The sequence below is a fragment of the Polypterus senegalus genome, chromosome 1 (genome assembly GCF_016835505.1).
Source record: "Polypterus senegalus isolate Bchr_013 chromosome 1, ASM1683550v1, whole genome shotgun sequence".
NCBI lineage: Eukaryota > Metazoa > Chordata > Cladistia > Polypteriformes > Polypteridae > Polypterus > Polypterus senegalus.
In genome coordinates, this window is record NC_053154.1 from 105,686,962 (window position 1) to 105,712,864 (window position 25,903).

Below are 25,903 nucleotides of genomic sequence, written 5' to 3' on the forward strand. Positions count from 1 at the left end.
GTGAATAGGATAGCCAAACTTGTTAGGGTGTATTGTTCTCATCACTATTTTTCTAATGTTATTATCTGAAACCTAACATCATTAAATTAGAGTAATGTACACTATAAAAAGTGAAATCAACTGAAACCAAGAGGAGCTATAGATATAGCAATGGATAGTAATGTCAGTTTCAGCTGGCATAAGTAGAGGACATTGAAAGCAAGAGTGTAAAGGTGGATCTTCAATGTTTCTTTGAAAAGATTAATCACAGACTTTGGCAGAGAGTGTCATAAACTATGAGAGTCACATTTACATCATTCTTCAAGTTCTTTTGGCCTGTGTATATCCTTAGTTCTCTTGGGTCATCTGTGTACCAGAGTCAAGATGGATTCTATGGAAGTACAGTTTCTGACTAGGCTAAGAAGGTTTGTAATATAATATAAACTTTGAAAAGGAAAAGAAACCAATAGGCTAAATACTCTGAGGTTGAAGGTTTGTTTACCTCTCCTCAATGATATAGCTGTATAGTAAAATATGTAAAATATTTTGTAAAATAAGCAGTAGTTTCTTTGTGGTTTTTGTACTGCACTTTGGAAAATTGGTTACTCAATTACCCTATTAGAAGACTATAAGGCAGTGAACAGAGTTGTAAACAAATCCATTTTTTTATTCCATCCCTCGTTCATACTTTAAAAAAAGAGCTTCAGAGAGTTATGTTTCTTTCTTGTTTAGTATTATACTTACAAGTACTTTGTTGAGAGCAAGAATTCACAGCTCAAAAATAGTTACCCCTGCTGTGCTTTAGAGTCTTAAAAGTGTTGCCCACCCACACTGGGAAAACTGTTTTCCTATCCAAATGATGGCCCTGCTGGAAATTAACAATTCTTATTATGTGTTCATAGTGTGAGTTGATTGTTGGAGTTTGTACTGGAGAGCAGATTTATGTTTCAACATCAGTTCCAGTTACCATTAGCAGTGATGCTCTGTTCTGGCCTGTATAAAATTTGGAAATTTAAAGAGCAGGGAGTTAAGAAAATGTTTTTTTTCTTTAATATGTGTGTGGCAGGCGGCCGGATCCCATTCCCGGCTAGGACTCCCCTTCTACACATGTTCCGGGGGAGCAATCATCGACTGCTCAATACCTCCCCCGGGACACTTGGTGGCAGCCTCCCTGGCTGACGATGGTGCCTCAGTTTCCCGCAGGGCTCCATGGGAGATGGAGTTCTTGGGGTGGCCGCCAGGGGGTGCTGCATGTGTCCCTGATCCGGCCTAAACAACTATAGCCCTGCCCGGAAGTGCAATCAGAAGCAGGTGATCAAGCACCTGGAGCACTTCCAGGTGGGCTTTAAAAAGGGCCAGCAGCCACCACTCAGGGCCAGAATCGGGAGGAGTGCCTGGGAGGAGTGGTGGTGCCAGAGGAAAGATTGTGTTGTGTGGAGTTAAGTGCTTTTGAGACTGTGTTGTGGCTGGAGGGTTCACGGGGAAGAAATGCATTCCAGCTGAAGAAAAATAAAAAGCCTGTGTCTTTTTACATGTGCCTCAGTGTGAATCTGTGCCGGGTTGGGCGCTATATGGTGTCTAATTCATAATGTGTTATATGGAAAAATAAAACTGCACAAAAAGAAAATAAGCACACAATTCTCAAAGTAAAATGTGCAAAAGAATTGAGAAATTGTAAGGCTGAGGCTGGCTGATTGCTTGAGCACAGGGGCCTTAGGCTGCGGTAGCCTGTGTTTATTAGATACTTTCACAAAATTGGTCATCATTGGGCATGAGCCTGGGATTAGTTGTTTGTCTAAAGCTGACATTTAAAGGTGCTGCAAGCTGAAGTTGGTAATAAAGCATGTCCAATTCCCCATGGCATTCTATAGCAAGATTGTATTTAAAAATAATTAGAAAAATTAGAGAGAGAAATGTTTACCTGATTTCCATTTTTGTCCCATTTTCTAATTTTCTGATTATTGGAGGCACGTGCAGACAATTTTTGTATCTTTTTATATATTCCAGTTATTGGTTTAACTAGCATACAGTATGCTTTCTAAAAAAGATGTTTACATGAGCATTCTCGAAACAGGAATACTTTAGAATTCTACATAACAGCTTAGTATCTAGGTGAATGTAAATAAGCTTGTAATGAAGACTCAGCTCGACTACTTTGCCATTACCTAAATAATGTTGTCTAATGAAAGCTGTTTGATGATGTGAAAAACATAGCCCAATACATTTATTTACTGAATTACCTCTTTCAGATCAGTCTCTTTTCTTTGCAGGAAATTCCGCAATTTGTAATCCAATTATATAGTTGAAATGTTTATGTGGGTCTTCTATCATTTTGCACAAAATATAAGTTTTCCAGCAGAGCTAGGATATTAACTCATCATATCCCATTTGACAAGACAATTAACATAACCTGCCTGCCTTTGGATGTCTTTCTTGCATTCATGGCCTCAATATTTGATATTCAAAATACAGCATGTTTGTATAATTTATACCAATATATAAGAGCGGGTTGGAAAATGGATGGATGGATATAAGAGTAGTGAGATACCACTCTATGTAAACTAGCTATGAAGACAATGTGTAAGAGCAAATTGTAAAAAACAAAGCTTACAAGGAAAACGTTTAATTAAGTAAAAAACAAAAATCAAACAGTGTGTATCCCAGAGTACAATAAAGATGATAAATTGTATGTTGAGGTGAACACTTTATTATTCCATTTGTTAATTTGTCATTTGTCAAGTCTAGTCTTGAATGTAAGGTACAGCATAACTTACTTAAACTGATTAATGAAATTCAGGGTAATGGGAGGCCGGCTCCACAACCTTATTGACCACAAGGCACAATGGTGTGCCCAAGAATTATTGTGAGCACGAGGAAGCCAGGAAATGATAATGCAGCCAAAGAATGTGGTCAGAGAAAAGCAGTAGGTCAATACACTGGCGGGGGGGTCATTAAAAACCGAGAATCAAGACAATGAAAGGGCAAACCAAATGTGAAGGTCAAAGTCAAAAGGAGGTAAAACCAAAATACACAATCCTACTGCTACTTATTTGCCTTCAGGCAGCTACAGTACTTATTCACATAGCTTCTGCAAACCAGTTACAGTGCTTATTCAGTATTACTGATTTAAATAATCTCTGCAATGTATCGATTCATTTACTTCATTAACACTTACCCACTATTTGAAAACCTCAACATTCCACATTTTGGACTTGCACGGGTACAAATGTTAATTTACATAGTTTGATGACAAGAGAGATGCCTTTCTTTAATTGCAGTTGAGTTTTGCCCAACCCAGGTATATGGGTCAGATTAACTGGAAACCTTTGCACACTCCCATGTCTAAAACCTGTGAAAATTAGAGTAGTCCGATACCATTTAACCCTTTACAGTGCCCTTTAAACATCACAGTAAAGCACATCCATTAAATATGGGAGCATGCCAAATTCACCCATCAATTTGGCCCATGTACCCGTGTTGGTAAAGGCAAATCTCAACTGCAAATTAACAAAGGCATCTGTCTTTTGCAAAACTGGCCCAATTGCAGAATGCCATTTAACCCACTACATGGCTCATTAAACATTATAGTCCAATATTTGAGTAGGCCAACTTTGCAAATTTTTCAAAGAATGAATCAATATTAATGATGCAAATTAATATATACATTGCAGGATTTTCTGTCTTGCTGTGAACATTGAATGAGTAGCTGGTGTGCATAAGCTGTGAGAATAAATGTCTGGTTTCAAGCGAATAAGTAGCTAGGAGCATATACTGTAAGTAGCCAGCTGAGTAAGTAGCTCCAAATAAATATCAAATTCAGCCTTGTGCTTTACTTCTTGTTTGTATCTGAGGCTACAGCAATGGAATAAATTGTTTTATAATGGAAAGCTTGACATCAGAATTGCCTAAAACTCAATAGACATCAAAGAGGTGTTTGAATGGAAACCTGCTTTCAGCACTGCAGTGTTTAATTATGAGTACTTAGTCATGCCATTTGGATTAGCTAATGTTTCTGCAGTGTCTTCATCATTTGTAAACAATACATACTGTATATTTTGCAAGCATATTCTATATTAGCGACATTTCTGTATTTTGTTCTGAAGAATATGTAATACATGTTAAGAAAAAGCCTTCCTTGATTTAGAAGAAATGCTTTAAACAGTAAACATATGAACTGAAAATTTCATGTTCATTCAGTGACACATTTAGGCTGTCAAACACCTGAGCAAGCCTTAGTCATGAATTCAGTGAAAACATTTTTCTAATAAGTTGGCCTGCCTTCACTTCATTTCAGCAAGCTCAAAGAATGATGGTATTTTCTAATTAATGCAGAAGATTTATGGCATTTTGCACTGCTACTGATACTAATACAGGTGCAACAAAAAATGCCCCTTTAAATGGTGAAATTAGGCATAAGATTGTTTTCGTTATTTTTGAACCTACAGTATAAGAAACATACAGTGGTTTGATAAACAATGGCATCTATGTGCTTTATTTCCTAGGAAACCTCTTTAGCTGAGAGTATAAAGAAAATACATTCATCAATCACTTTATTAGCTACACCCACATAACAGTGAGCAGATCCTGATTTGTCCTCAAAAAGGCTGCAGTTTTTCAGGGCATGGACCCAAAAAGGTTTAAAAAGTGTGGTGTAGGGATGCTGGCTCTTGTTGACTCTGCTGTGTCCCAGAGATAATGTATATTAGCCAGTGCTGGATCTCCACTCAAAGAGGATGTTTCATCTTATCTCACAGACCTTTAAATAACACTAAAATCAAAGTCATATTTCTGAAACAAGACTTTCATAGCTAAATATAATGAAGCATCGCCCTACTGAAAAAGGCAGCTTGCCAAAGAGTACACTGCTGCTATGAAGAAGAATGCTGTATTGATTGCAGTGTTCAAGTAATATGTGGGTCCACTCAGCTGCGATGAAAAATACAATTTTTCTATTACATTTCTTCTAAATTTAAAATATCTTTTATGAACAATCTGGCTATGTACAAATACATTTATATGAAAATCACAGGCTGTAATATATGCTATTCCATCCATCCATTTCCTAACCCGCTGAATCCGAATACTGGGTCACGGGGGTCTGCCGGAGCCAATCCCAGCCAACACAGGGCACAAGGCAGGAACCAATCCTGGGCAGGGTGCCAACCCACCGCAGTATATGCTATTCCCCACAATGTTTATGACAATAACTGAAAATTTAAAATTCTGTTTTGCATACACATCGACACTTACATGCAAATGACAGCTGTGCCACACTGCATTCTAGGATGACATAATCTTTTCCATTAAAGAAAAATGCAGATATTGGTTGATATAGCTTGTGTAACGTAATAGCTGGGCTACATTTGGTCAGCTTAAAGTAGAATATAATCAGTATGGTGTTCCCACCACCTAACCAATTTAATGACCTGCTAATGAAAAATACGAAGGTGCAAATGCAAAAGCAAAGGAAGATCAACACAGGACTCAAAGTATTTGTTAGTGCTGAAAACCTAGCTTCATCATAATACAAGAAATTGAGTAATAAATAAACAATTTGGGCTATTGCTTACTTTAAAAATATTTAAAAAATGGGAGCATGCATATTTCTATATGGTGTATATGTGTCAACAAAGTGGTATGCTGCTCCTAAAGGGATGTCAGACCTCTGATATATACCTCTCTATATATATAAAATCCAATGTCTGTCTGTCTGTCTGCTTTTCACAAGAGAACAGATTTAGATCATAGGATAAGTATCATAGTTTGTTTGTGGTACCGATTTATTTGCAGTTGCAAGGCGTCAGCGCGTACCTTACCTCCTTTTATCTAGCGAATGAGAGAATTACTTAACGGATTTAGATCGGGTTTTTTGTCTATAATTTGGTTGAACATTCTGGTTGATTCTGCAACTTCTCATGGCGCTACGAAGCATAGTTTGCTTGTGTCAGTGATATATCCATGCTAAATCAAGGCAGAAGCTGCGGGCCGAGGGGAGGGGAAAGCGTGATGTCAGGACTGGGGAGCCGGGCAAGGCCCTCCTCACTGTCCTGTTTCACTAGTACGCAGGCAGAGCCGCGGGGGACAGCTAGTATACTAGAAGTTATTTGATAAGCACACTACCCAGCAGCTAAATTCTACTAAACGTTTCATAGATGACAAGTTCAAGGTTGTTGTAAATATTTTTACTTGCATGTCTTCTCAGAATATGAAATAATATCAATTATATGTTCTTTGTTTTCTTCATGCTTTCTTTTTCCTATATAGTTCTCGATCATCTTACTACAGAGTTTGACTAAGTATCATCAGCATTTCAATAACTTGTATCTTGAGATGTTCAAAACCTTACACATATTAGAAGCAATAACAGATCAGAAGCAAAGAACAGCCTTCTGTCAGAGACAGTGGCAAATGATCATCCAGGCTGTATTTTTAAAGAATGTTCATTGTGCCATTTAAACTACATGTCAATACATTTTAGCAGAATTTTAAACACAAACAGAGCATTTGAATTCTATTATAGTTGCTCATTGTATAGCCCAAACAACCTGAGCAACACATGAAAAGCCGATTAAAAATTAAATCAGCATAGCTTTGCCACCTCCATCCTCTCTGGGCTCCTCATTGCAATAACTACTGTAGTTTTAGATAGATGAAATGTAAACTGAGAGTAATCTTAGCCTCCTTTATGTTTTATTATCTTATGTAATACGCACCCCCACATGTCAAGAATAAGAAGAAAGAAGACAATGCTTAATGAAAGCAGCCGTGTACCAGATAGGAGTGGCAGAGCTGATGACAGATCCACAAGAAAAGCGGAGGAGTAAGAGAAAGAGAGCAGGAAAGCATGATAGCTTTAAATTAGAGTGAAGGGACAGAGTTTATGCCTCCAGCAAAAATTAATGTGGGGGTGTTCCTCGGCAAAGATGAAACACAATTACAGCATAAATGAATTTGCAGACTGGTCATATAAGCAAAGCTTTTTTGAAATCTGTGATACCATCAATTTAAATTGTGCTGGATTGAGTACACACATGTCATTGGAAGCATTTCACATCAGCAAATTGATTTAACTAAATTCAGGTTAGGTAATATTTGAAGGCCCTGAAGAAGATGCAGTTTAAGTGTGTTTTCCCCATATTTTTCTTGTTATGGAGTTGGCGCTAATACAGGCAAATGAAAGTCAGAAAATACAGGGTAGAAAACATGCAGTAGTGTGAATATAGATTAAAAAATAACAGGAAAGTAAATGCATAATTTTAAAGAGAGTACCTAATAGAGGGCAATGGGAAATGAGAAAAAAGACTCAATGGTACAGAATAAAAATATCAGACACCAGTTAAGACTAATGTTTGATAGACAGGTTTCAGTAGTATCAAACGGACCTGATGTTTTTAAGTTGCTGATTCTGTTTTACAATTCAATTGGAACAAAAGAAACCCACAGGAAACACAAGACATGCCACTGCCTTACTTGGAAAGTTTAGTATCAACAGAGAAAAATGGGCAGCATTTACACCATCATGTTTTAATGCTCAAATTGGAACTGGTGAAGAACTCTGAACCAGTGTCTGTGGTGTTTATATTACACGGCTTGAATGTTTAGTTTATGTGGAATGTATGCAATGCACATGCGCTGTGATGTGACATAGGTAAAGTTTAAACAAGCATCCCTGCAAGTTTTTTTCTGCTGATGTACTTTTGTTTTGTACTGTGACTGATAGGGGGCGCTGTCGTCCCCTTGAAACTTCAGATCAGATTCCAGACACCAGATAAAAGTCCAAGAAATTGTTTTATTTATACAATAAAGTGCACGAAGCACCTCCACTATACTCAATAAACAATCAATAATCCAATACACAATAATCAAATCCTCCACACTTCCCAGCAGCTCAGTCTCCCTTCCTCCCAACTCAGCCCACTGCTGGGATCTCCCACAGTCCTTTTATACTTCTTGACCCGGAAGTGTTTCTGTCCCTCAGTCCATGTGACTTTATAACACTTCCAGGTCAGGAAAACTCCTTTTCTTCAGTTCGGAAGTACGTCATTTCCTCTGTCCCCTCGACTGGGAAGTACTTTGTGGCTATAAGACAAATAGAAGTCCCTGGGCCTCCCTGCAGCGTACTCTGGCAGCCCCCATGGTATCCAGCAGGGCTGTGCATTAAAACTCCAAGGTCAATGAGGCCCTGCTGGAATTTGGGGCACCTCCATGTTGCAGGGAGGGCTCCATTTGGCGGCCTGGGGGTATTGGTCGAGATATCCTGCCAGCCATATACCACAGTTCCTCCCCCTCAATAAAGCCCAGTGGGGCAAAGCATCCAGTCCCGCGAGGGTCGTCTTTTTCCCGGAGGAGCCTCTGGCTGTGGTCGGTCCTTGGCTTTGCTCTGGAAAATACTCCTGGGAGAACCTAGGGGGGACATTATAAACAAATGACAAATGAGTTCTCTGTGGACAATCCCGCCATACGTGGCCTGGCCGACGGCATTCATAACAGAGCTGTCTTCCTCCAAGTTGTCTCCCCTTGCGAGACTGAAAGCAGTGTGAATATTCTTGCCCTGCCCCTTTTTCCACCAAGGAGAAGTTATCTGCCGCATCTGAGCTCTCAGCTCCCTTCTCTACTTTATCAGGATACCCCCGTTTCTCTTTTGGGATCTCATTTTTAATCTGGGGCATGTCCACAGTTTGGGTCTCTCTATGGGAAAGAGAGAGAGCCCTTTTACTGTCTTCACTCCCTTCGATTTATAAATGACCGGAGGCAGCGTCTTCAGAACCACATTGCTCCGGGAGATAGCACTATTCAGCAGCTCCAGTTCGATCGATTCTTCCCCCGCAAACTCGGTCATTATACCCACGTCTTTTGTAGGGTTCGCGGAGAATTGACACCCGCTACTAATCAATCGCGGTCCCGTTTCAATCTGCGTCCCTGCCCTACCTTCCGGCCTGGAGCCAATGAGCACACCAGCATCTAGCATGTGCTCTGTTGGGTTGTGCACAGGCTTCGTGGAATTGGAGTTTTCTTTTTCAGAGGACCGGGTCACCATCTTTGGCTGACTGTAATCCGCCTGCATTAATTTGTTGGCAGACCGATCAGTCATTTCCCGGCCCTCCTTACCTTTTCATGGGGTGAGCAGTACTTCGCTCGCCTCCCCCTTTGGAAAGTCCAAGTCCATCATTTCTTGGGCAAAGCCATAAGCAGTAGGACGCGGATCTTCTCCTTCCCACAATCCTTCGGGTTTGATCACGTGTCCCTTACCGGCACCCAACATGCGGAAGTCCGTCTCACTCGTATGCTCGAACAGGAGCACACCACCGTTTTCGGGATTTTCTCCTGCCTTTTGCACAGCCTCCGGATGGCCTTCTCCGAGGTATGTGCACGGGACAAAATGAGTCATTTTAAATATGTTTTCAATTAAATCCCCAGCACATACTTCGTGGCAGTCGTCTTTCTCCGGAGGCCTTTCCCGACCCATGTAGCCACTCTGTAGCTCATCCTGAGCATCGGCAATGATGAGCGTGGAACTTTCGCTGGTGCTGTCGCTCTGCTTGATGTTCTTTTTCCCCATGACGTACTTGTAAAAACGGGTTTGTGGCAATTTTTCTGCGAGTCTTCTTGGGGTTTTCTGTCCACAGAAATTTTTCTCAGGTCCTCTACCAAACCGATGGGCAGGGAATCCTGCTGGCTACGCCACTGTGACAGATAGGGGGTGCTGTCGTCCCCTTGAACCCTCAGATCAGACGCTAGACACCAGATAAAAGTCCAAGAAATTGTTTTATTTATACAATAAAGTGCACGAAGCACCTCCACCTCCACTATATTCAATAAACAATCAATAATCCAATACACAAAAATCAAATCCTCCACACCTCCCAGCAGCTCAGTCACCCTTCCTCCCAACTCGGCCCACTGCTGGGATCTCCCACAGTCCTTTTATACTTCTTGACCTTGAAGTGTTTCCGTCCCTCAGGCCATGTGACTTTATAACACTTCGGGAAAACTCCTTTTCTTCAGTACGGAAGTACGTCATTTCCTCTGTCCCCTCGACTGGGAAGTACTTCCGGGCTATAAGGCAAATAGAAGTCCCTGGGCCTCACTGCAGTGTCCCCTGGCGGCCCCCATGGTATCCAGCAGGGCTGTGCATTAAAACTCCAAGGTTCATGAGGCCCTGCTGGAATCGGGGCACCTCCATGTTGCAGGGAGGGTTCCATCTGGCGACCTGGGGGTATTGTTCAGGATGACCTGCCGGCCATATACCACACTACATTTTAGAATTAGAAATAATTTTCTGGTATATTTCAAACTATAAATTTATTTTCATATTTGTTTACTTGCGGTACCACTTACAATTCAAATTGCGTCCTCCAGATTCACACGAATTACACAATTAAGCCATAACTTTGAGGGGAAATCTGATCTGACTGGTTAAACTCAGATTAGATATAAAAAGTCAGATCTAAATCGAAATTCAGTACAATGATTGAAAGCACACTGTATCCAGTCTCATAACTTCAAATACCATATGGTTTTAGTTTTTATTCCAAAATGGCATTATGTCAGATATATGGAAAAAATGAAATCAGATCACATTAGAATGGTAGTGTAAGTGCAATCTAAAGAAAACAGCACAAGAAGCATACATTTTAGTAGTCTCTAAGCTAAATGTGTAACAGAATCCTTAAAGCAGAGCCTGCAAGCACTCCTTAAGTTGTCAAATGGAAAGAAGAAAACAAAATAAAGAAAAGATTATCAAGACTCTTTTAAAATGTCCCACTTGCCTCCTGTTTTATTTTCCTTACTAGTCCTTTTACTAGTTCAGTAGCATTTACCTTTATCAGATCTAAGTTTCCTCTCTGTTCTGAATTAAGCTAATTACTACAAATGATGGATTGGGTCTTGATTTAACATAACTGTATACTAAATGTTCTTTTGTTTTGCACGTTTTCTTAATCTGCATATTTTCTTTTATTGGTATTACAGTGTCATGAGATTCCTTCTAGATGTGATGAGAGGGAAATCTAAAAGATAGATAAATTGGTGACACAAACATTCAAAATAAAGAATGTCTTTCAGGCTAAAGAAAAATATGCCCAGAGCCTGGTGCTTTAGAGGAAATGTATCCCCAGTAGAAACAGCTCAAGCCTATGTTGTGTTTGAAAGTGAGCATTGGCTCTTTAATAGCATTTGGACATTTTTGACACAAAGTTCTCAGGAGCCATCAGCAGTTATTTTTGCCAGGATGGCTGCAGTCTAACAGTTTATGAATGATTTGCCGGTAACAGAAGCAGACAGTATAGTGCATAGAAAGGCAGATAAATGTGCCAGCTTAGTCAGCAGGGTTGTATTTTTGGATACTTTCCTTTTTTAACCATTCTGTAAAGTCTGCGTTGTTATGGTAAACATTGCTTGTTTAAATCATTTAAATTATTTAGGTTGTTTCTTGATGAGTCCTACTGATATGGCCCCAGAATTAACTATTGTAAATACAAGACTGAAGCCTCTAAGGTCAGTGCCCTGAAAACAGTCACTCACTGACCATCTATGAGACACTCAATATTCTATGCAGTCTCTCCCTACTCATTATCTGCCACCGCTCTTCTTTCATCTAGCTCTACAGGCTCAGCACTTTGTACAGAAAACAAAGTAGATCTTTCATTTCCTTGGCCCTGGGGTTAACCATATTCTCATACATATAAACACATAAAGAACATGAGATTAACAAATGGTAAATAGTGTATAGTAAAATCCAAACACCAATAGGCCACCATGCATTCAGTGAGATGCGTAAGAAAGATGAATGTGAAGGTCAAAGACTATTCCATAAAACCAGTTCCAATTTCATCCTATCCATTACCATGATCAAGGAGAGATGGCCTAGCTGGGCTAACCCAGCCCTTAGCCAGAAGGTGCCTGAATCAAAGTAGTGTTAAGGCAGATGTAATAATTCATCACGACTATCAGCTGTTTGGAGAACAGCACAAATGAAAAGACACATTTAATTTCTTTGAGCCCATGAACATAACCTCCCTTTTAATTCCATTATTATTCAACAGTTATTTATTAAGGCAAATTTTTCATTAAAAATTCACTTCTTATAATGATGTACTCATACATACTGTATATCACAATCAACTGAAGTTAACTTTATTTTTATAATGAAAAAACTTTGCCTTCACTTACTTTGATTTGTATATGATACCTTTACCGAACCACAAATGGAGCAGACAATTATATAATTCAGGGAAACTGAAATGCTAATTGGTGTTTCAGTTCTATTTATATTTATTTAATGTTATTATTTTTCAAAAGGTTCAGTGAGTCGAGATATAGTGTACTTTAATTAAAATATGTGACTTCTGTGCAATAAAGTGGCATAGTTGTTAATGGAACTAGATAGATAGATAGATAGATAGATAGATAGATAGATAGATAGATAGATAGATAGATAGATAGATAGATAGATAGATAGATAGATACTTTATTAATCCCAAGGGGAAATTCACAACTATTTGAACTATATAAACTATTTGACAGGTCCAGGGACTTAAGTTAATTTCTTGTTCCAGTGTTGTTTGTATCCCAAAGATGTGCATGTTAGGTGAATTGGTATCTCTAAACTACACTGCTATGAGTAACACTATGTGTGTAAATAAAATGGCCCTGTGATCGACAGATGTCCTATCCCAGGTTGGTTCCTGCCTTGCACTAGATACTGCTGGGATACCGTCTGGCTTTTCATGACATTGTTATGAAAATCACAGCTCCAGAAAAATGTTGGATAGATGAAATTGACTAGTTGATGTTAGAATTAGATGAGTCTATTATTCTCGAACAGCAAAAGCCATTTTGCCATATACTTGTCTTTTTTATTTTTTAATTAACTGATTGTGTTTATTTTATTTTGTGGTGCCTGCATGCCCTATAGGTCAGGATATAACAAAGACATAGTGCTGGATGGATCTACATTTGCATAACACATTTCACCCCCACAATAATAAATCAGGATAACCAAATTTGGTATCTGGATTCTCTGTGGCCCCATGCTTTCATACCAACTTGTTTGTTAAATAGAAACCAAGTTTGTGGTTAGCAGAACACACTATTTTAATTAGGATTCCTACACCTTGTTTACATTATTTGTTCTGTTGTGGTAGAAATCATTACTGGATTGTATTTTATTTTTCAGAGAAAATCAATATAATGTTTCATACACTGGAGAGGATTAGAGCTTTATTAGAAGGGACACTTAATGATGAACTCCCACACATAAAAGTGAAATGGCATCACTTGTAGTGTGAATTTCAAAGATATAAAAGTAGCTCTGTTATTAATTACTTATTTTGAGGAGAGCTGTATCAAATTATGTAACTAATTTTAAGGACTGATACCAAATTAAGAGTAAATGTAAAAATAAATATGTGACTATAGAGAAAGATACATAATTAAACATAAAACACAATAAAGTATACATTGGAAAGAAAAACATTGTCAAGGCACCATCTTAATTAAATACTTTGAAAACTTATTTTACTCTTTTCCTTCTCTTAGGAAATATTACAGCAAACAGACAACATACTTTTAGGTTGCTGAAAACATAAAAAAAAATTATGCTGCCTTATCTATCTTGGCAACAATATCAAAAAAGAGGAATTTTGAAATATCAAATAGTAAGAATGTGAAAGGTCTTCTATCTGATTTAAAGTTTTTTAACAAAGGTGTAGGGTGTGAATTAGGAATATGAATAAAAATGTTTAAACGTTTATCCAGTTTAAAGATGAAAATCATTTAGGAAATTAAATGAAAATATTCATTACCTAAGCCCCAATTCCTAAACCTGCCTAGAATTTACAATGTGCTTTTCAGAGAAGACAAGATTACAGTATAGCATCAATATGCAATTTGACTAGCAAGCGATAAATCTAATGTGCATAACTGAATTAATTTAAGTATTATAAGAACACAACCTGATAGACCCAGGTAAAATGGGTTGTGGAAACCTTCCTTGCCAGTCCACACGTAATTAGAACTCATAAATAGAATAAGTGTTCCCACACTGACACCTTTTATAACACAGTATGGAAACAAAAGTGAGTTTATAGTCACGCAGTGACCAAACAAAGTAGAGAGAAATGTTATGTTATGTTATTTTATGTTATGTTATGTTATGGTAGCTTAATTTTCATGTTCTGGAAGGAAGCAAGAAATATTATTAGATAGTGGAAGAGGGTAAGCTGAGGTAGGGAGCACCCTGTTACTTTATGCACATAAACAGTCGCTAGAGGGAAGCCATGTGAAAAAGTACTGTTTTTGAGTTAGTGCACAAATAAATGTTAGCTTTATTTAATTGACACACTTTTTTTGCATTAACATTTAAAATCACTAGCTTTAAATTTAGTTGAATTGAAACCATAATCAATACAGTATAAAGACACTGGCTGTCTTATCATAAAACTTTAGCTTTCCTCTAATATCCTGCAGTTAACCAATTATATAATTGAGAGGCAGTAAGTGACTTAAGAGAGCAAGCAACACTATAGCCATATTCAGCAACATTGCAGTAACCTCAAATCAGGTGTTACTTCTCGCTTTCTGTGGTGTTAAATGTGATAGGAAAATCTGAGTAAATGACAAAAAGTTATTTCCTCAGTTCCACAGCAGTGTTACGTTCTCCAAGAAATCAATCAGATTAGTCTGAAAAGATCAATCTTTTATATTTCAGTGAATGTGTCACCTTCTGATGCCATGTTAGCCCTGTTGTACCTCATTCTTTTGTATTTAAAAACTCTTTTTTCTTACTTACATAGTTATCACCAGGATCAGAAGATGATGACTCACATGATATGCCTGGTCGGGAGAATTTGGGCCGTATCCAGTTTAGTGTTGGATACAACTTCCATGAGTCTACACTCACAGTGAAGATCCTTAAAGCTCAGGAACTGCCAGCAAAAGACTTTAGCGGAACCAGTGACCCATTTGTCAAAATCTATTTGTTGCCTGATAAGAAACACAAGTTAGAAACCAAAGTGAAAAGAAAGAACTTAAACCCACACTGGAATGAAACCTTCCTGTTTGAAGGTGAGTGATTCAGAATAAGTGTTCATTGGAATTAGAACCTTTGCTCTTTCTTTCCATCATCAAAGTTAATCATGTTTTTTCTTTATTAGGTTTTCCATATGAGAAAGTTGTCCAGAGAACGCTATATTTACAAGTATTAGACTATGACCGATTTAGTAGAAATGATCCAATTGGAGAGGTTTCAATCCCACTCAACAAGGTGGACTTGGCCCACATGCAGACATTTTGGAAAGAGCTCAAACCCTGCAGCGATGGCAGTGTAAGTGCAAATAGGACATTCTAGCACTTTGTGCTATAGTGTTTTGGTAACAGTATCTTTTTTCATCCCCAACTCTGATCTGGAGCTTTGATAAGTGACTGTAAGGTTCCAGTAATTGTTAGGATGAATCAGCTAGAGCATTGCTTATAACCAGCTATAAATTTATAACAGTTAAGGATCTATATCTAAGCCATGTTCACCCAAATTCATTTTGTCCTGGCATTAACTTGAGAACCAGTCCTGCCCATCCAATTCAGTATGCAAATAGACATCAAAAGTTTGAAGGATTGAAAATACAGTATAATTAGCATTCAATTCATTATTCATACTCAAATTTAGTGTAATCAGAGTAATCATTTGACCAAATACAGCAAAGGCATTCCTACAAACCTACATCACTTTTATTAGCACTTTTGGGAGAAGGTCCTCCTGAGTACACAGGTACATCCAATGGGAATATCGCCTACTGGAAGGGCATTTCTAATTTCTGTGTTGTTATTTCAGCCAGTGCTCATGTCCCTCTTTAAGGAAGAACACTGCTGAGCAATAATCCTTTCAGATATCACACATAACCTTTCAGGTCTACACTTCAACCAATCACCACACAGCTCATTTTAGTTTTTACTAAGGTAACCTTAGGCTGGCAAGGTAGCACTATGGTGTATATTTTCTCACAGTTCTAGACTGTCATTGTATTTTTTCCTCTGAATATTCTGGTTTCCTGCTACATCCGTATACAGTAGATGTACAGGTTTGGTCGACTTGTGCCTTGTACACTACACTGCTAGGATGGTATCCAATCCCTTATCATGCTGCAGTTGGAATAAGTGAGTTTTCATGGTGAATGATATTAGCTGTTATGTATTCACTTTTTATGTACATCAGTCTTGAATAAATTAGTTAACTTATTTTTAGATTGGACCTTTCCAACTATTGTTTCACATGATCTTTTTTAGTCATTTGTCTATGTCGGCATTTAAGATATACATTAGGCAACATCTATTTTATACCACAGCTAGGAATTCATAGTTTGTTTTCTATAGTACTGAAAGAAAGTGTATTCAATAAACACAGTCCATTATTAATCTCACATTTGGTTTGCAGGGAAGTCGAGGGGAGCTTCTACTTTCTCTTTGCTATAACCCGACAGCCAACACCATCACTGTGAATATCATTAAAGCACGAAACCTCAAAGCCATGGATATTGGAGGCACCTCAGGTAATAACTCCCTTATCTGGCTTTTTTGGTTATTGGATTCTTAAGAATGTGTCATTTGATGTTTTCTAAATACTGTAGAAAAAGGCCAAGTTATTAAGGTAAATGTGCAGGGGTTCAGCTTTGGCAGTATTCATCTAAAAATTACCTTTTCTTTTATAATTCCACACTTTTTCACTTGTTCCCAGATCCCTATGTCAAAGTGTGGCTAATGCACAAGGATAAGCGAGTAGAGAAGAAAAAAACAGTGGTTATGAAACGCTGCCTTAATCCAGTTTTTAATGAATCCTTTCCCTTTGACATTCCAACGGAGCGACTTCGAGAAACTACTATTATCATCACTGTCATGGACAAGGACAGACTCAGCCGTAATGATGTCATTGGAAAGGTAATTATTTACAACTCACTGTTTTTGCCTAAGTTAGTTAACCACATTTATCCTGTACAAAAGTATAAGTTTACAATATTACTTGACATACAATGAATCTCATTTAATTACCTTCCATTTGAGAGATAATGCAACCATGAAATAAAGAGTTTTGGGACAGTGTCTCACTGGTTTTGGAGCCACCTCCTCCATTTAAAAATATAAGTAAAAAATATGCATAAACACGATCAAAATCAATGTATTGTTGCATTAACTTAACATTGTTATTCATAACATCATCAATGAAAATTCAGTTTCTAACTTTGTTAGTTTTATTGGTACCTTAGGTAGTATATACACTGTAATTTGCATTGGGGTTATAAAACCTCAGAGATCCACTTTACATAACCACCAGTTAAGTCTAAGAGAAGCATTCTGAGAGTATGAGGTGTTGCTAACTAGGTGTTACAGGCTTTAAGTTTAATGCATGTATGCATTTATGGGCTATGGTCACCTCCACCCTACAGCTGCTTCACATAAAGCCTTCTTCAATATATGGTTGAGTTTTCGGGAACCATAGGAAGACAAGATGTGCCTGGCTAAAAATGATAGTTTTACATAAATGCTGCAGTTGAAGAATTCCCTCTGTGGCAGCTGCTGGTCAAGTGCCCTTACTGAGCCATGCTGACTTTAAACTTACAAAACCACAAGGGAGTATAGCATTATGGAGAGCAATAGGAGATATGCAATTCTCCATTGATAGGACTGTTCATAGCTTTAAGTGGCACACCTCTGTGTTTGTGGCATCAGGCTCTCTCTGTGCTTCTGAAAGGTTACACAGCACTTTGATTTTTGAGGTTTGTGATATTTTTTTGCACATGTTAAATGCTTTATTTACTAAATAAATGCTTAATTTAACATTCAGTTGTCAGAAAATTATATCTCATTTAGAGAGGTAGTGCAAAAGCAATAAAAAAAGATTTACCCCCATAGTGTTAAAGACTCAAGACTGATTTACTCACTAAATCTGCTAAATTTTATCAAATTTTTGTTTATAAAATAAAATTTTTAATTTCTGTACTTTAGAGGGGAACAGTAAAGCGGTGCTAAGGGGTGCTCCCTCTCGGCTATAGGGACCCTATTCTATCTGTACAGTATCCTAAGTTAGTGTGACATTTTAGGACCCACCTCCCAAACTCGTTTGGTGGAAATAATTTGAATGAACCATTTGAGGTCACGTAAGTAAATGTGCATTGTGATTCACTAGTTTTCCTTCTGTGTTAGTACCATACCATATTTCACATTTCTAACTTGGGTGAAAATTCTAGCACATTACAAAATACCAAAATAAAAAATACAACATACCAAATTACTAGTGTTAAGTCTGAGGTTATGAGATGATGATTATGAAATAAGACCTGCATAGATTGCAGTTCATTATTGGAATGGTCAAGTATGGAGAATGTGTGGTTATTTATTTTATTAATTATTAACAAAAAATACATTTTATTATTATTATAAGTTTATTATATTATTATTAAACATGCTTTAACATTTGACCTTCGAAGAGTAGTTTTGCAACCATAATATTAGCAAAATAAGTGCACAGTCGATTTAATCAATTTACGAGTCGATCTACGTTCCTACCCTCACCTATGATCATGAGCTATGGGTAGTGACCGAAAGAACGAGATCGCAAATACAAGCAGCTGAAATGAGTTTCTTCCGCAGGGTGTCTGGGCTTTCCCTTAAAGATAGGGTGAGAAGCTCAGTCATCCGGGAGAGGCTCAAAGTAGAGCCGCTGCTCCTCCGCATCGAGAGGAGTCAGATGGGGTGGCTCGGGCATCTGATCAGGATGCCTCCTGGACACCACCCTGGTGAGGTGTTCCTGGCACGTCCAACCGGGAGGAGGCCCCGGGGAAGACCCAGGACATGCTGGAGGGACTATGTCTCCCAGCAGGCCTGGGAACGCCTTGGGATTCTCCCGGAAGAGCTAGAAGAAGTGGCCAGGGAGAGAGAAGTCTGGGCCTCTCTGTTCAAGCTGCTGCCCCTGCGACCTGACCTCGAATAAGTGGAAGAGGATGGATGGATGGATGGATGGATATTTTCTGAACGCCTAGTTACATGAAAGATGTAATCTACATCTGGCATTTACTTTTTCATTGTTAGAAAGAATATTATTCAGTAGTGGGTATTGGTGTGACTTGTTCTTTGCCTTTAAATCCATTTAGAAATGATAAAAATAGCAAATTAAACCCAGTAATGTGTTGATTGCCATCTCTTGTTAGCTTTATCTAATTCTTCAAGTTACAGAGGACTAGATGATGTAAGTTATGTCCTAATATGTGTAGTATTAGGGGCATCTTTGTATACCCCCATAACTCATAGATAAACTCTAAGGAAATATGTATTATACCACTAGGGATAGAAGAGGATAATATGGGGAAAACTATGACATGACATGAAAACAAACCAGCTACAAAGTGTAACTAACCAGCTTGTCATGCCATCCACAATATCATGGCACATGCACAAAACAATTCTCCATTCACTTTCCAAACCTTCTCTTTTTCCTTCCCTCCACATTTTGGCCGCACTGCCTCCCTGACAGTCCAGTTTTTTTCTCACAAGTTGCTTCCAAATCCAATTCACAAAAGAAGAAATGATGACATGCAATTGTCTGTGATGTTGTGGAGTATCTTTTTTTTTTATTTCAAATTAATCATTCCAGGTACTGTGCAAATCCATAGCAACTTATGTGTCAAACGTGCTGTGATTACTGATTGGAATACTTTTTTTTTTCCCTTTTCCTTCATATATGTATCAACTTATTTTCTTCTGGAAGGGGTTAGTGACATATTATGCTTTGCTGGGGCCGGCTCACATCATGCCTTGTGTTTGTGTGAATAGCGCTTATTTTAAATGCTTCTCTTAGCTGCACTAATGCCTGTGCAAGCATATCTATCTTTCTAAAAGGGTGACCAGATTTTGATTTTCAGGGGCAGAAATCTAATCAAAACTTTACATTTATTTTCATGTAAAATGAAACTTTATTATCAAACATCTTTATTTATATTCAGCTTCTTAGTAAACATTTAAAAAAATTTCAGGGATGTTATTTCTATTTCATAATAGCAAAAAGGGAAAAAGAGAAAAATATAATCCTATTTTAATATTAAACATTTTACTATTATTAGCACAACAGGAGTCTTAACAGCTGAGTCACAGATGTAGACAGCTATGTGCATCATAACTTAGGAAAAGTCTTTATTGGTTTTATAAATGATCAGTTTCAATGAAACATTTTAAAACATAATGATATAATCCTTACCAAATAGTCTATCACTTACTCATAAGTTGGTGTTGAATAGTAATGTGGCTCTGCTGAGTCCTCCATGCTGATACCTGGGTCAAGCTGCTAAACAAGTACTACACCACACCCAAGTTTAAAAAATATACCTGTCTTAAATGGAACACACAAAATATATAGTTGCGCTGTTTGTTTACGCAGTCTGAGTAACGATCAAGAAAAAATCCCAAAAAATGTTATGGATTGTATAAATACCAGCCAGACTGCTATTTTAGTTCTCAAAAAGAGCTGACAATGCACGTGAGGCTAGCAAGAGTAAGTAGACAATATCTCTGTGAAATAACACATTACATTTGCAAACAGATGCAGTAACAATTGATAAATAACTCAATACTTTATAGAAATAACACTGTACTCTTGTGAAATAGCACAACATAATTGTGAAATAACGCAATATTTTTGCACAATCATGCAAAAATTTGTGAAATAACAATTATTTTGACTGATAGGAAAAAGCCCTCTAGTTTTTAAATTTATAAGAAGATCACTGACCCCCAAGGATGACTCCTACAGTTGCAAATTCAATAAATGGACAAGAAGGACCTTAGTCAGAGACTAAGAGTACATCCCGAGATTTTGATGTTTTCTGTAGAATATTTTTCACAGAGGCTCATGAAGAATACATTTTCCATAGCTTGAGAAAGGTTCTGTGAATCTATTCAAAAGCTCATGAGTGGTAGGTGTGATATTGCCTAGGCTGTTTCAGCAAGGGTAGAAAAATATTTACCTCAACTAGGGATACTGTGAAGAAGTGATAGGTACACTGTAAGAAAACTTCCAAACTGGTTGACATTTGCTTTTCAGAGGAAACAGTGCTAGAAGTATTAGTTGGGATTGGGTCTGGTACAGCTGTAAACCATGTCTCATCATAGCATGGATATTCAAAGGTTAAAGGGAATTTACCAGGTCCTTCTGTATGTGTTTTGTGGATGTAGGGAAGCTTTTGTGACAGTGCACCCCGGAGCATCTTCTGGAAGGTGCTTCAGACATACAAGGTTCTTGGGTCCCTGTCCCTGTATTTGTGGAACAAACTCCATTTAACATATGTGTTGGACTCCACTAATATTTTTTATGGACAGGATAACAAGGTTAGCAAGGTATCCAATTTGAGAAATCTTTATAGGTTGCATAGCTGTTGTTTGCCAATAATTTTGTCATCTTTAGATCATCAGTTTGAATCAGATCAGTTTGATAAGAGATATCAGCTCTTACGAAACTGAGGTTGTGTTCCTTTCCTGACAATGGATGGTCAGATAACTTAAAGTGTTTTCAATATTGCACATAATTTTAAAAATTCAGACATCTGATTATTGCTGTGTTTCTGTCAGGAATCAATGAAGCTGTTTCTTAACAGGCTGATGTTTTTCTGACATCACTCAGCCCCTTTTCTATCCTTAAACTGAAGTGGAGAAAGAAATAATGTATACACGAAGAGCAGTACTACTAATGCTTCAAAACTGTAGATGTAAAAAATGTAGAGTATTTTACAGAAAAATAGAGTATGAGCTATGGTGTTTTGATACATCTTAGTATAAATGATACGTAACACTCATATTTGTTTATCTGTAACATATAAACTATTGAGACTGTTCCTTTAAAATGTATTTTAGTGATTTAGCACATAAGCATTCATAAAATTAAGTTGATCTAATGAATTAATTAAAATGTCTTTTTCGCACAAAGCTCTAGCAGCTTGTGAATAAATGAAGGTCTAGGCATTTTTTAGCCTGGGGGCTTTATGCGGGTAATAGAAATATGTAGGGCTTATGTTTTTCATTAATATGAGTGGAAACAGGCAGATATTGAGAAGTCTGGAGCAAAATATTTTTAAAAAGATAAAATCAGCTTTAATTATGAAATAAAAATCAAAAGGATCAATTCTTTAAACAATTTTTGCTTTTCCTCCCTGTGAAGCAAGTTTATTTTTCAAGTACCCATTTCAAGATAATTCACATAAGAGCTCATTGTTTCTGTTAGAAGTTATCTATTTGCTAAATTAGGAAACAAAACCTAAATTTTATACCTCATCAGATATGTTTCAGATATGCGACTTTACATAGCATTTTCTCTGAAGATAAATTCACATTTATACGTAGAAAAGAACAAACAAATAATAACAGCTGTATATCACAAATGTTTATTTAAATATGAGATAAAAATTAGGCTTTTCGCACATTTTAGTAATATAATATCCCCAGTTATGACTCAAAAATATTCTGTCTTGGAATCTGACTTACAAACATCTTCTTATTTAATACGCTACCGTTCGCTTACCTGTAGCTTGCAAACCATTTGACCTATTGATCTGAAATTTGGCACACATATACAACGTGACGTTTACTGTCCACTTTCAGGATGATTAACCTCCAAGCTCGTTCATCTTTTTATTTTATTTTATTGAAGAATCAACTCTTGGCAGCGGCCAGCAATGTTGGCCATGTAGCGCATGTGTACGAGCGCTGTTCTCATCCCTACCACCTTCGCCGTCACTTCCCCTACCTCTTCATATCTTAAATCATTGTTGAGGCAGATTGAAGACTTAAGTGCCAGCTTAAATGAAAAAATAAGGAAAATGTACTAAGTAATTGCAACATAAATACTGACATAATCAGTTTTAACGTGAAAAGATGCCCACAAAAAATTGAAAGAATCGGGCCGCTAGTGTGGAGAAAAGAAGAGCTGCTCAGGAAGCAGCAAGCACATCAACCTCTGAGGAAATGAATGCTAAACGTACAGAGAAAAAGTGTGAAAACTAGGAATGCTCAAGTCAACTGTATTCGCTGTGTGCAGTGTGCCGTTACTGGTATAACATTATTGCAAGTCATCGTTGGCTATTGCCCCTTAGCAAAACAGTCTGATTTGACTTTGACTTTGTAGTAGTGTGGCTGATTTTCATTTTGGAATTGGAACTGTTAAATCTTACTCTATTATTGATACTCAAATACATTTACACATATAGATTTCCTGTTAACTGTTTTGTGTAGAAAGAAATGATGATTTTTGGTAATCGGTAACTATTAGCTATTAAAATGCTCCTAAAGAATGATCATGTTTCCTAGAGTGAGCTATTCACTTCTTCAAAGCTTCTATAAACAAAAAGAAACACTCTTATTTACAGACTACAAAATGACAATAACTCAGTCCAACTTGGTTTTTTTTTTTCTCAATTTAATGTTATGATTTCTAGATATAAAAATAGAGAGGTAGATGCTGTTGCTGTCAATTTATTTTTCACACAATTTTAAACATTTTACTCCTCATGGATGTGCTTTTTTGTGGCTTTTCCTAAGATGAGTAAAGTATAATCTGAATGTTTTAGTAAAATAAGCTTTTGAGTTTTTTCTTTTCTGGTGTTCAATAATCCATGTCTTTTCAGAAGGTGATGCTTGGTCAAGTATCTTCATGAATTTTATTGTTGGCTTTTTAACATCTAAAGGTCATCATGTTGTTATTACTGTTGCTCATTTATTATCTAAAGCTTTGCAATTTGTTCCTTTAAAGAAACTGCCTTCTGCCTTTGATATCATTAACATTTTATCAGCATGTGTTTACATTGCATGGTTTCTCCGGTTGAGGGTCACAGGTCATTTCTTGTTTATAGACAGAATTATGTTTGTGTATTTGCATTTCCATTCAACAATCTTCCATTGATTATGTTTAATCAAATAGTCATAACCAAACACCCATGTAGGGATTTAATAACATATCTTTTTTGTCCATGTTTTGACTTTCTAAGATATTTGATATAAGTTGCCAGTTGTAAAGTTAGGCACTAGACCTTCTTTATTGAACATATTAACAGTGTATCTTTAAAGCTTAAGTAACTTTCAGGTGTGAATACCTTAGCTGCTGACTTGAAGATAATCTGAACTGAATGAGTGATTCGTTTAAATATTATACTGAAAAAAAGAACACACAGTAATTAATATGGCAGGCCATTTTAACATTAATGCATGACACTCATTTTTCTTTGTGCACCGATACCTGCAAATATATTTTAACTAAAATTGTAACTTGTGGTGCGTTGGCATCTAACCTCAAAAAATATTGTACTCCATTACTTGTTGTGCAAATGCTTCTTTTCTGGAAAAGCAATACATTTAAGACTGTGGATTGAGGTTATGATTTTAATCACAAGACAAATGTTTCAGGTGATCTCTTATCTGGTTTTTACTGGCTATTTTTATGTTTTACTCATGTTATTTTTGACGCCATCCATTGAGCATATTTGTTTATTGATCACTTCACCCAATAGAACAGCTGTATCTTACAGATTATGCGCAAGCAGCTGGAGGTAAAACGAAACGTTAATTTTCAAAGGGGTGCAACCATCTCTTCCGTTTGTTGACTCTGAATATATATCATAATTTTTTAACTGCGATTTCATTACGGGAATGCATTATATATTTTATGTTTTATTTTCTAAAACCATCCAAAAACACATTATCCTTATCTGGTCCAATAATTGAGAGAATAAGATTGCTTAGTTGCCTGCTTGCTTCTGCTATGTTTCTTCATTCTAATGTCTACTGATTTGTGTGATTTGAAAGTAGCTATTGTGGACGCTAGAGGCGCTGTTGCCCCGTTGAACCCGTTAGACAGATGTCCCAGACACATGTGTAGAAGCACAGAAGAATAATCTTTAATACTTCTTTAATAAAGTGCCCAAAGCACCGCACCTCCACAATTCTCAATAATAATCAATACAATAAATACACAACAATCAATCCTCCACTCCCAGCAGCTTCGTCCTCTACCACCCAACTCTGACTCGCTCTGCTGGAGTTTCCCAGTGTCCTTTTAAAGTCTCTGACCCAGAAGTATTTCTTCTCTGGGTCACCAACACATCTTCTTTTATCAACCGTCCCGGAAGTACTGCAGACTTCCGTCCTCGTGACCCCGAAGTACTTCCAGGTTGACGTCCTCATAATATCCCCCTGGATCTTGGTGAGCTCCCCCTGGCGGCACCCACGGTACCCAACAGGGCTGAGGACATGGACTCCATGTCCCATGCTGCCCAGTGGGAACCCGAGGAGCCATTTCCATCCAGGGGAGCTGCCATCTAGCGTTCCGGGGGATGTAGTGTCTTGAAAAGGCTATTTTTCTTGGTTGAGGGACGTCCCGGCCATCATACTATTCATCCATGCCCTTATATGGGTCTGAGGAACTTTTCATATATCTGTTTCAAAGCTTTAGAGAATAACATTTCACCATTGCATAGAAAGCAGATCTCTTGATATCCTTGACAAATGGGTGTCAGCTCAGGTTACCGATACATGCATAAAAAATTGCATCTAGTGCGCTATCAGCTGTGAGAGTGAGCTATGCAAAACACTAGGTTTGGGAGCAGATACATACTAAAAAAGCACAACTGCAACTTAATTTGTTTTTATTGGACTAGCTTACTGGCTCTGAGCAGCACTTACTCTCAAGCCAGTTATCAATACTTGCTTTTTTTAAAGTCAGATGCATTTAATAGTTCCTTATTTAATTCTAAATCCACCGTTAATTGGAAGACTGGAAACTCAAAATATAAAAAAATCATACAGGTTGCATACAACATATTGTGAACATCAATCTCCATAACCCTTTTGACATGGGATCTGTTGAGAATCAGGTGTGAAAAACATTTTAATAAATGTTTTT

General features: G+C 37.5%; 1 protein-coding gene across 1 annotated transcript in view; it reads left to right on the forward strand.

The window, feature by feature from the left end:
* Positions 1-25,903, forward strand: part of syt7a (synaptotagmin VIIa) — a 522,179-nt gene that overhangs the window by 488,193 nt on the left and 8,083 nt on the right. The window contains 4 exon segments of the mRNA XM_039755414.1: positions 14,775-15,045; positions 15,135-15,304; positions 16,409-16,523; positions 16,709-16,908. Of these exon segments, the coding sequence (XP_039611348.1) occupies positions 14,775-15,045; positions 15,135-15,304; positions 16,409-16,523; positions 16,709-16,908 (756 nt within the window).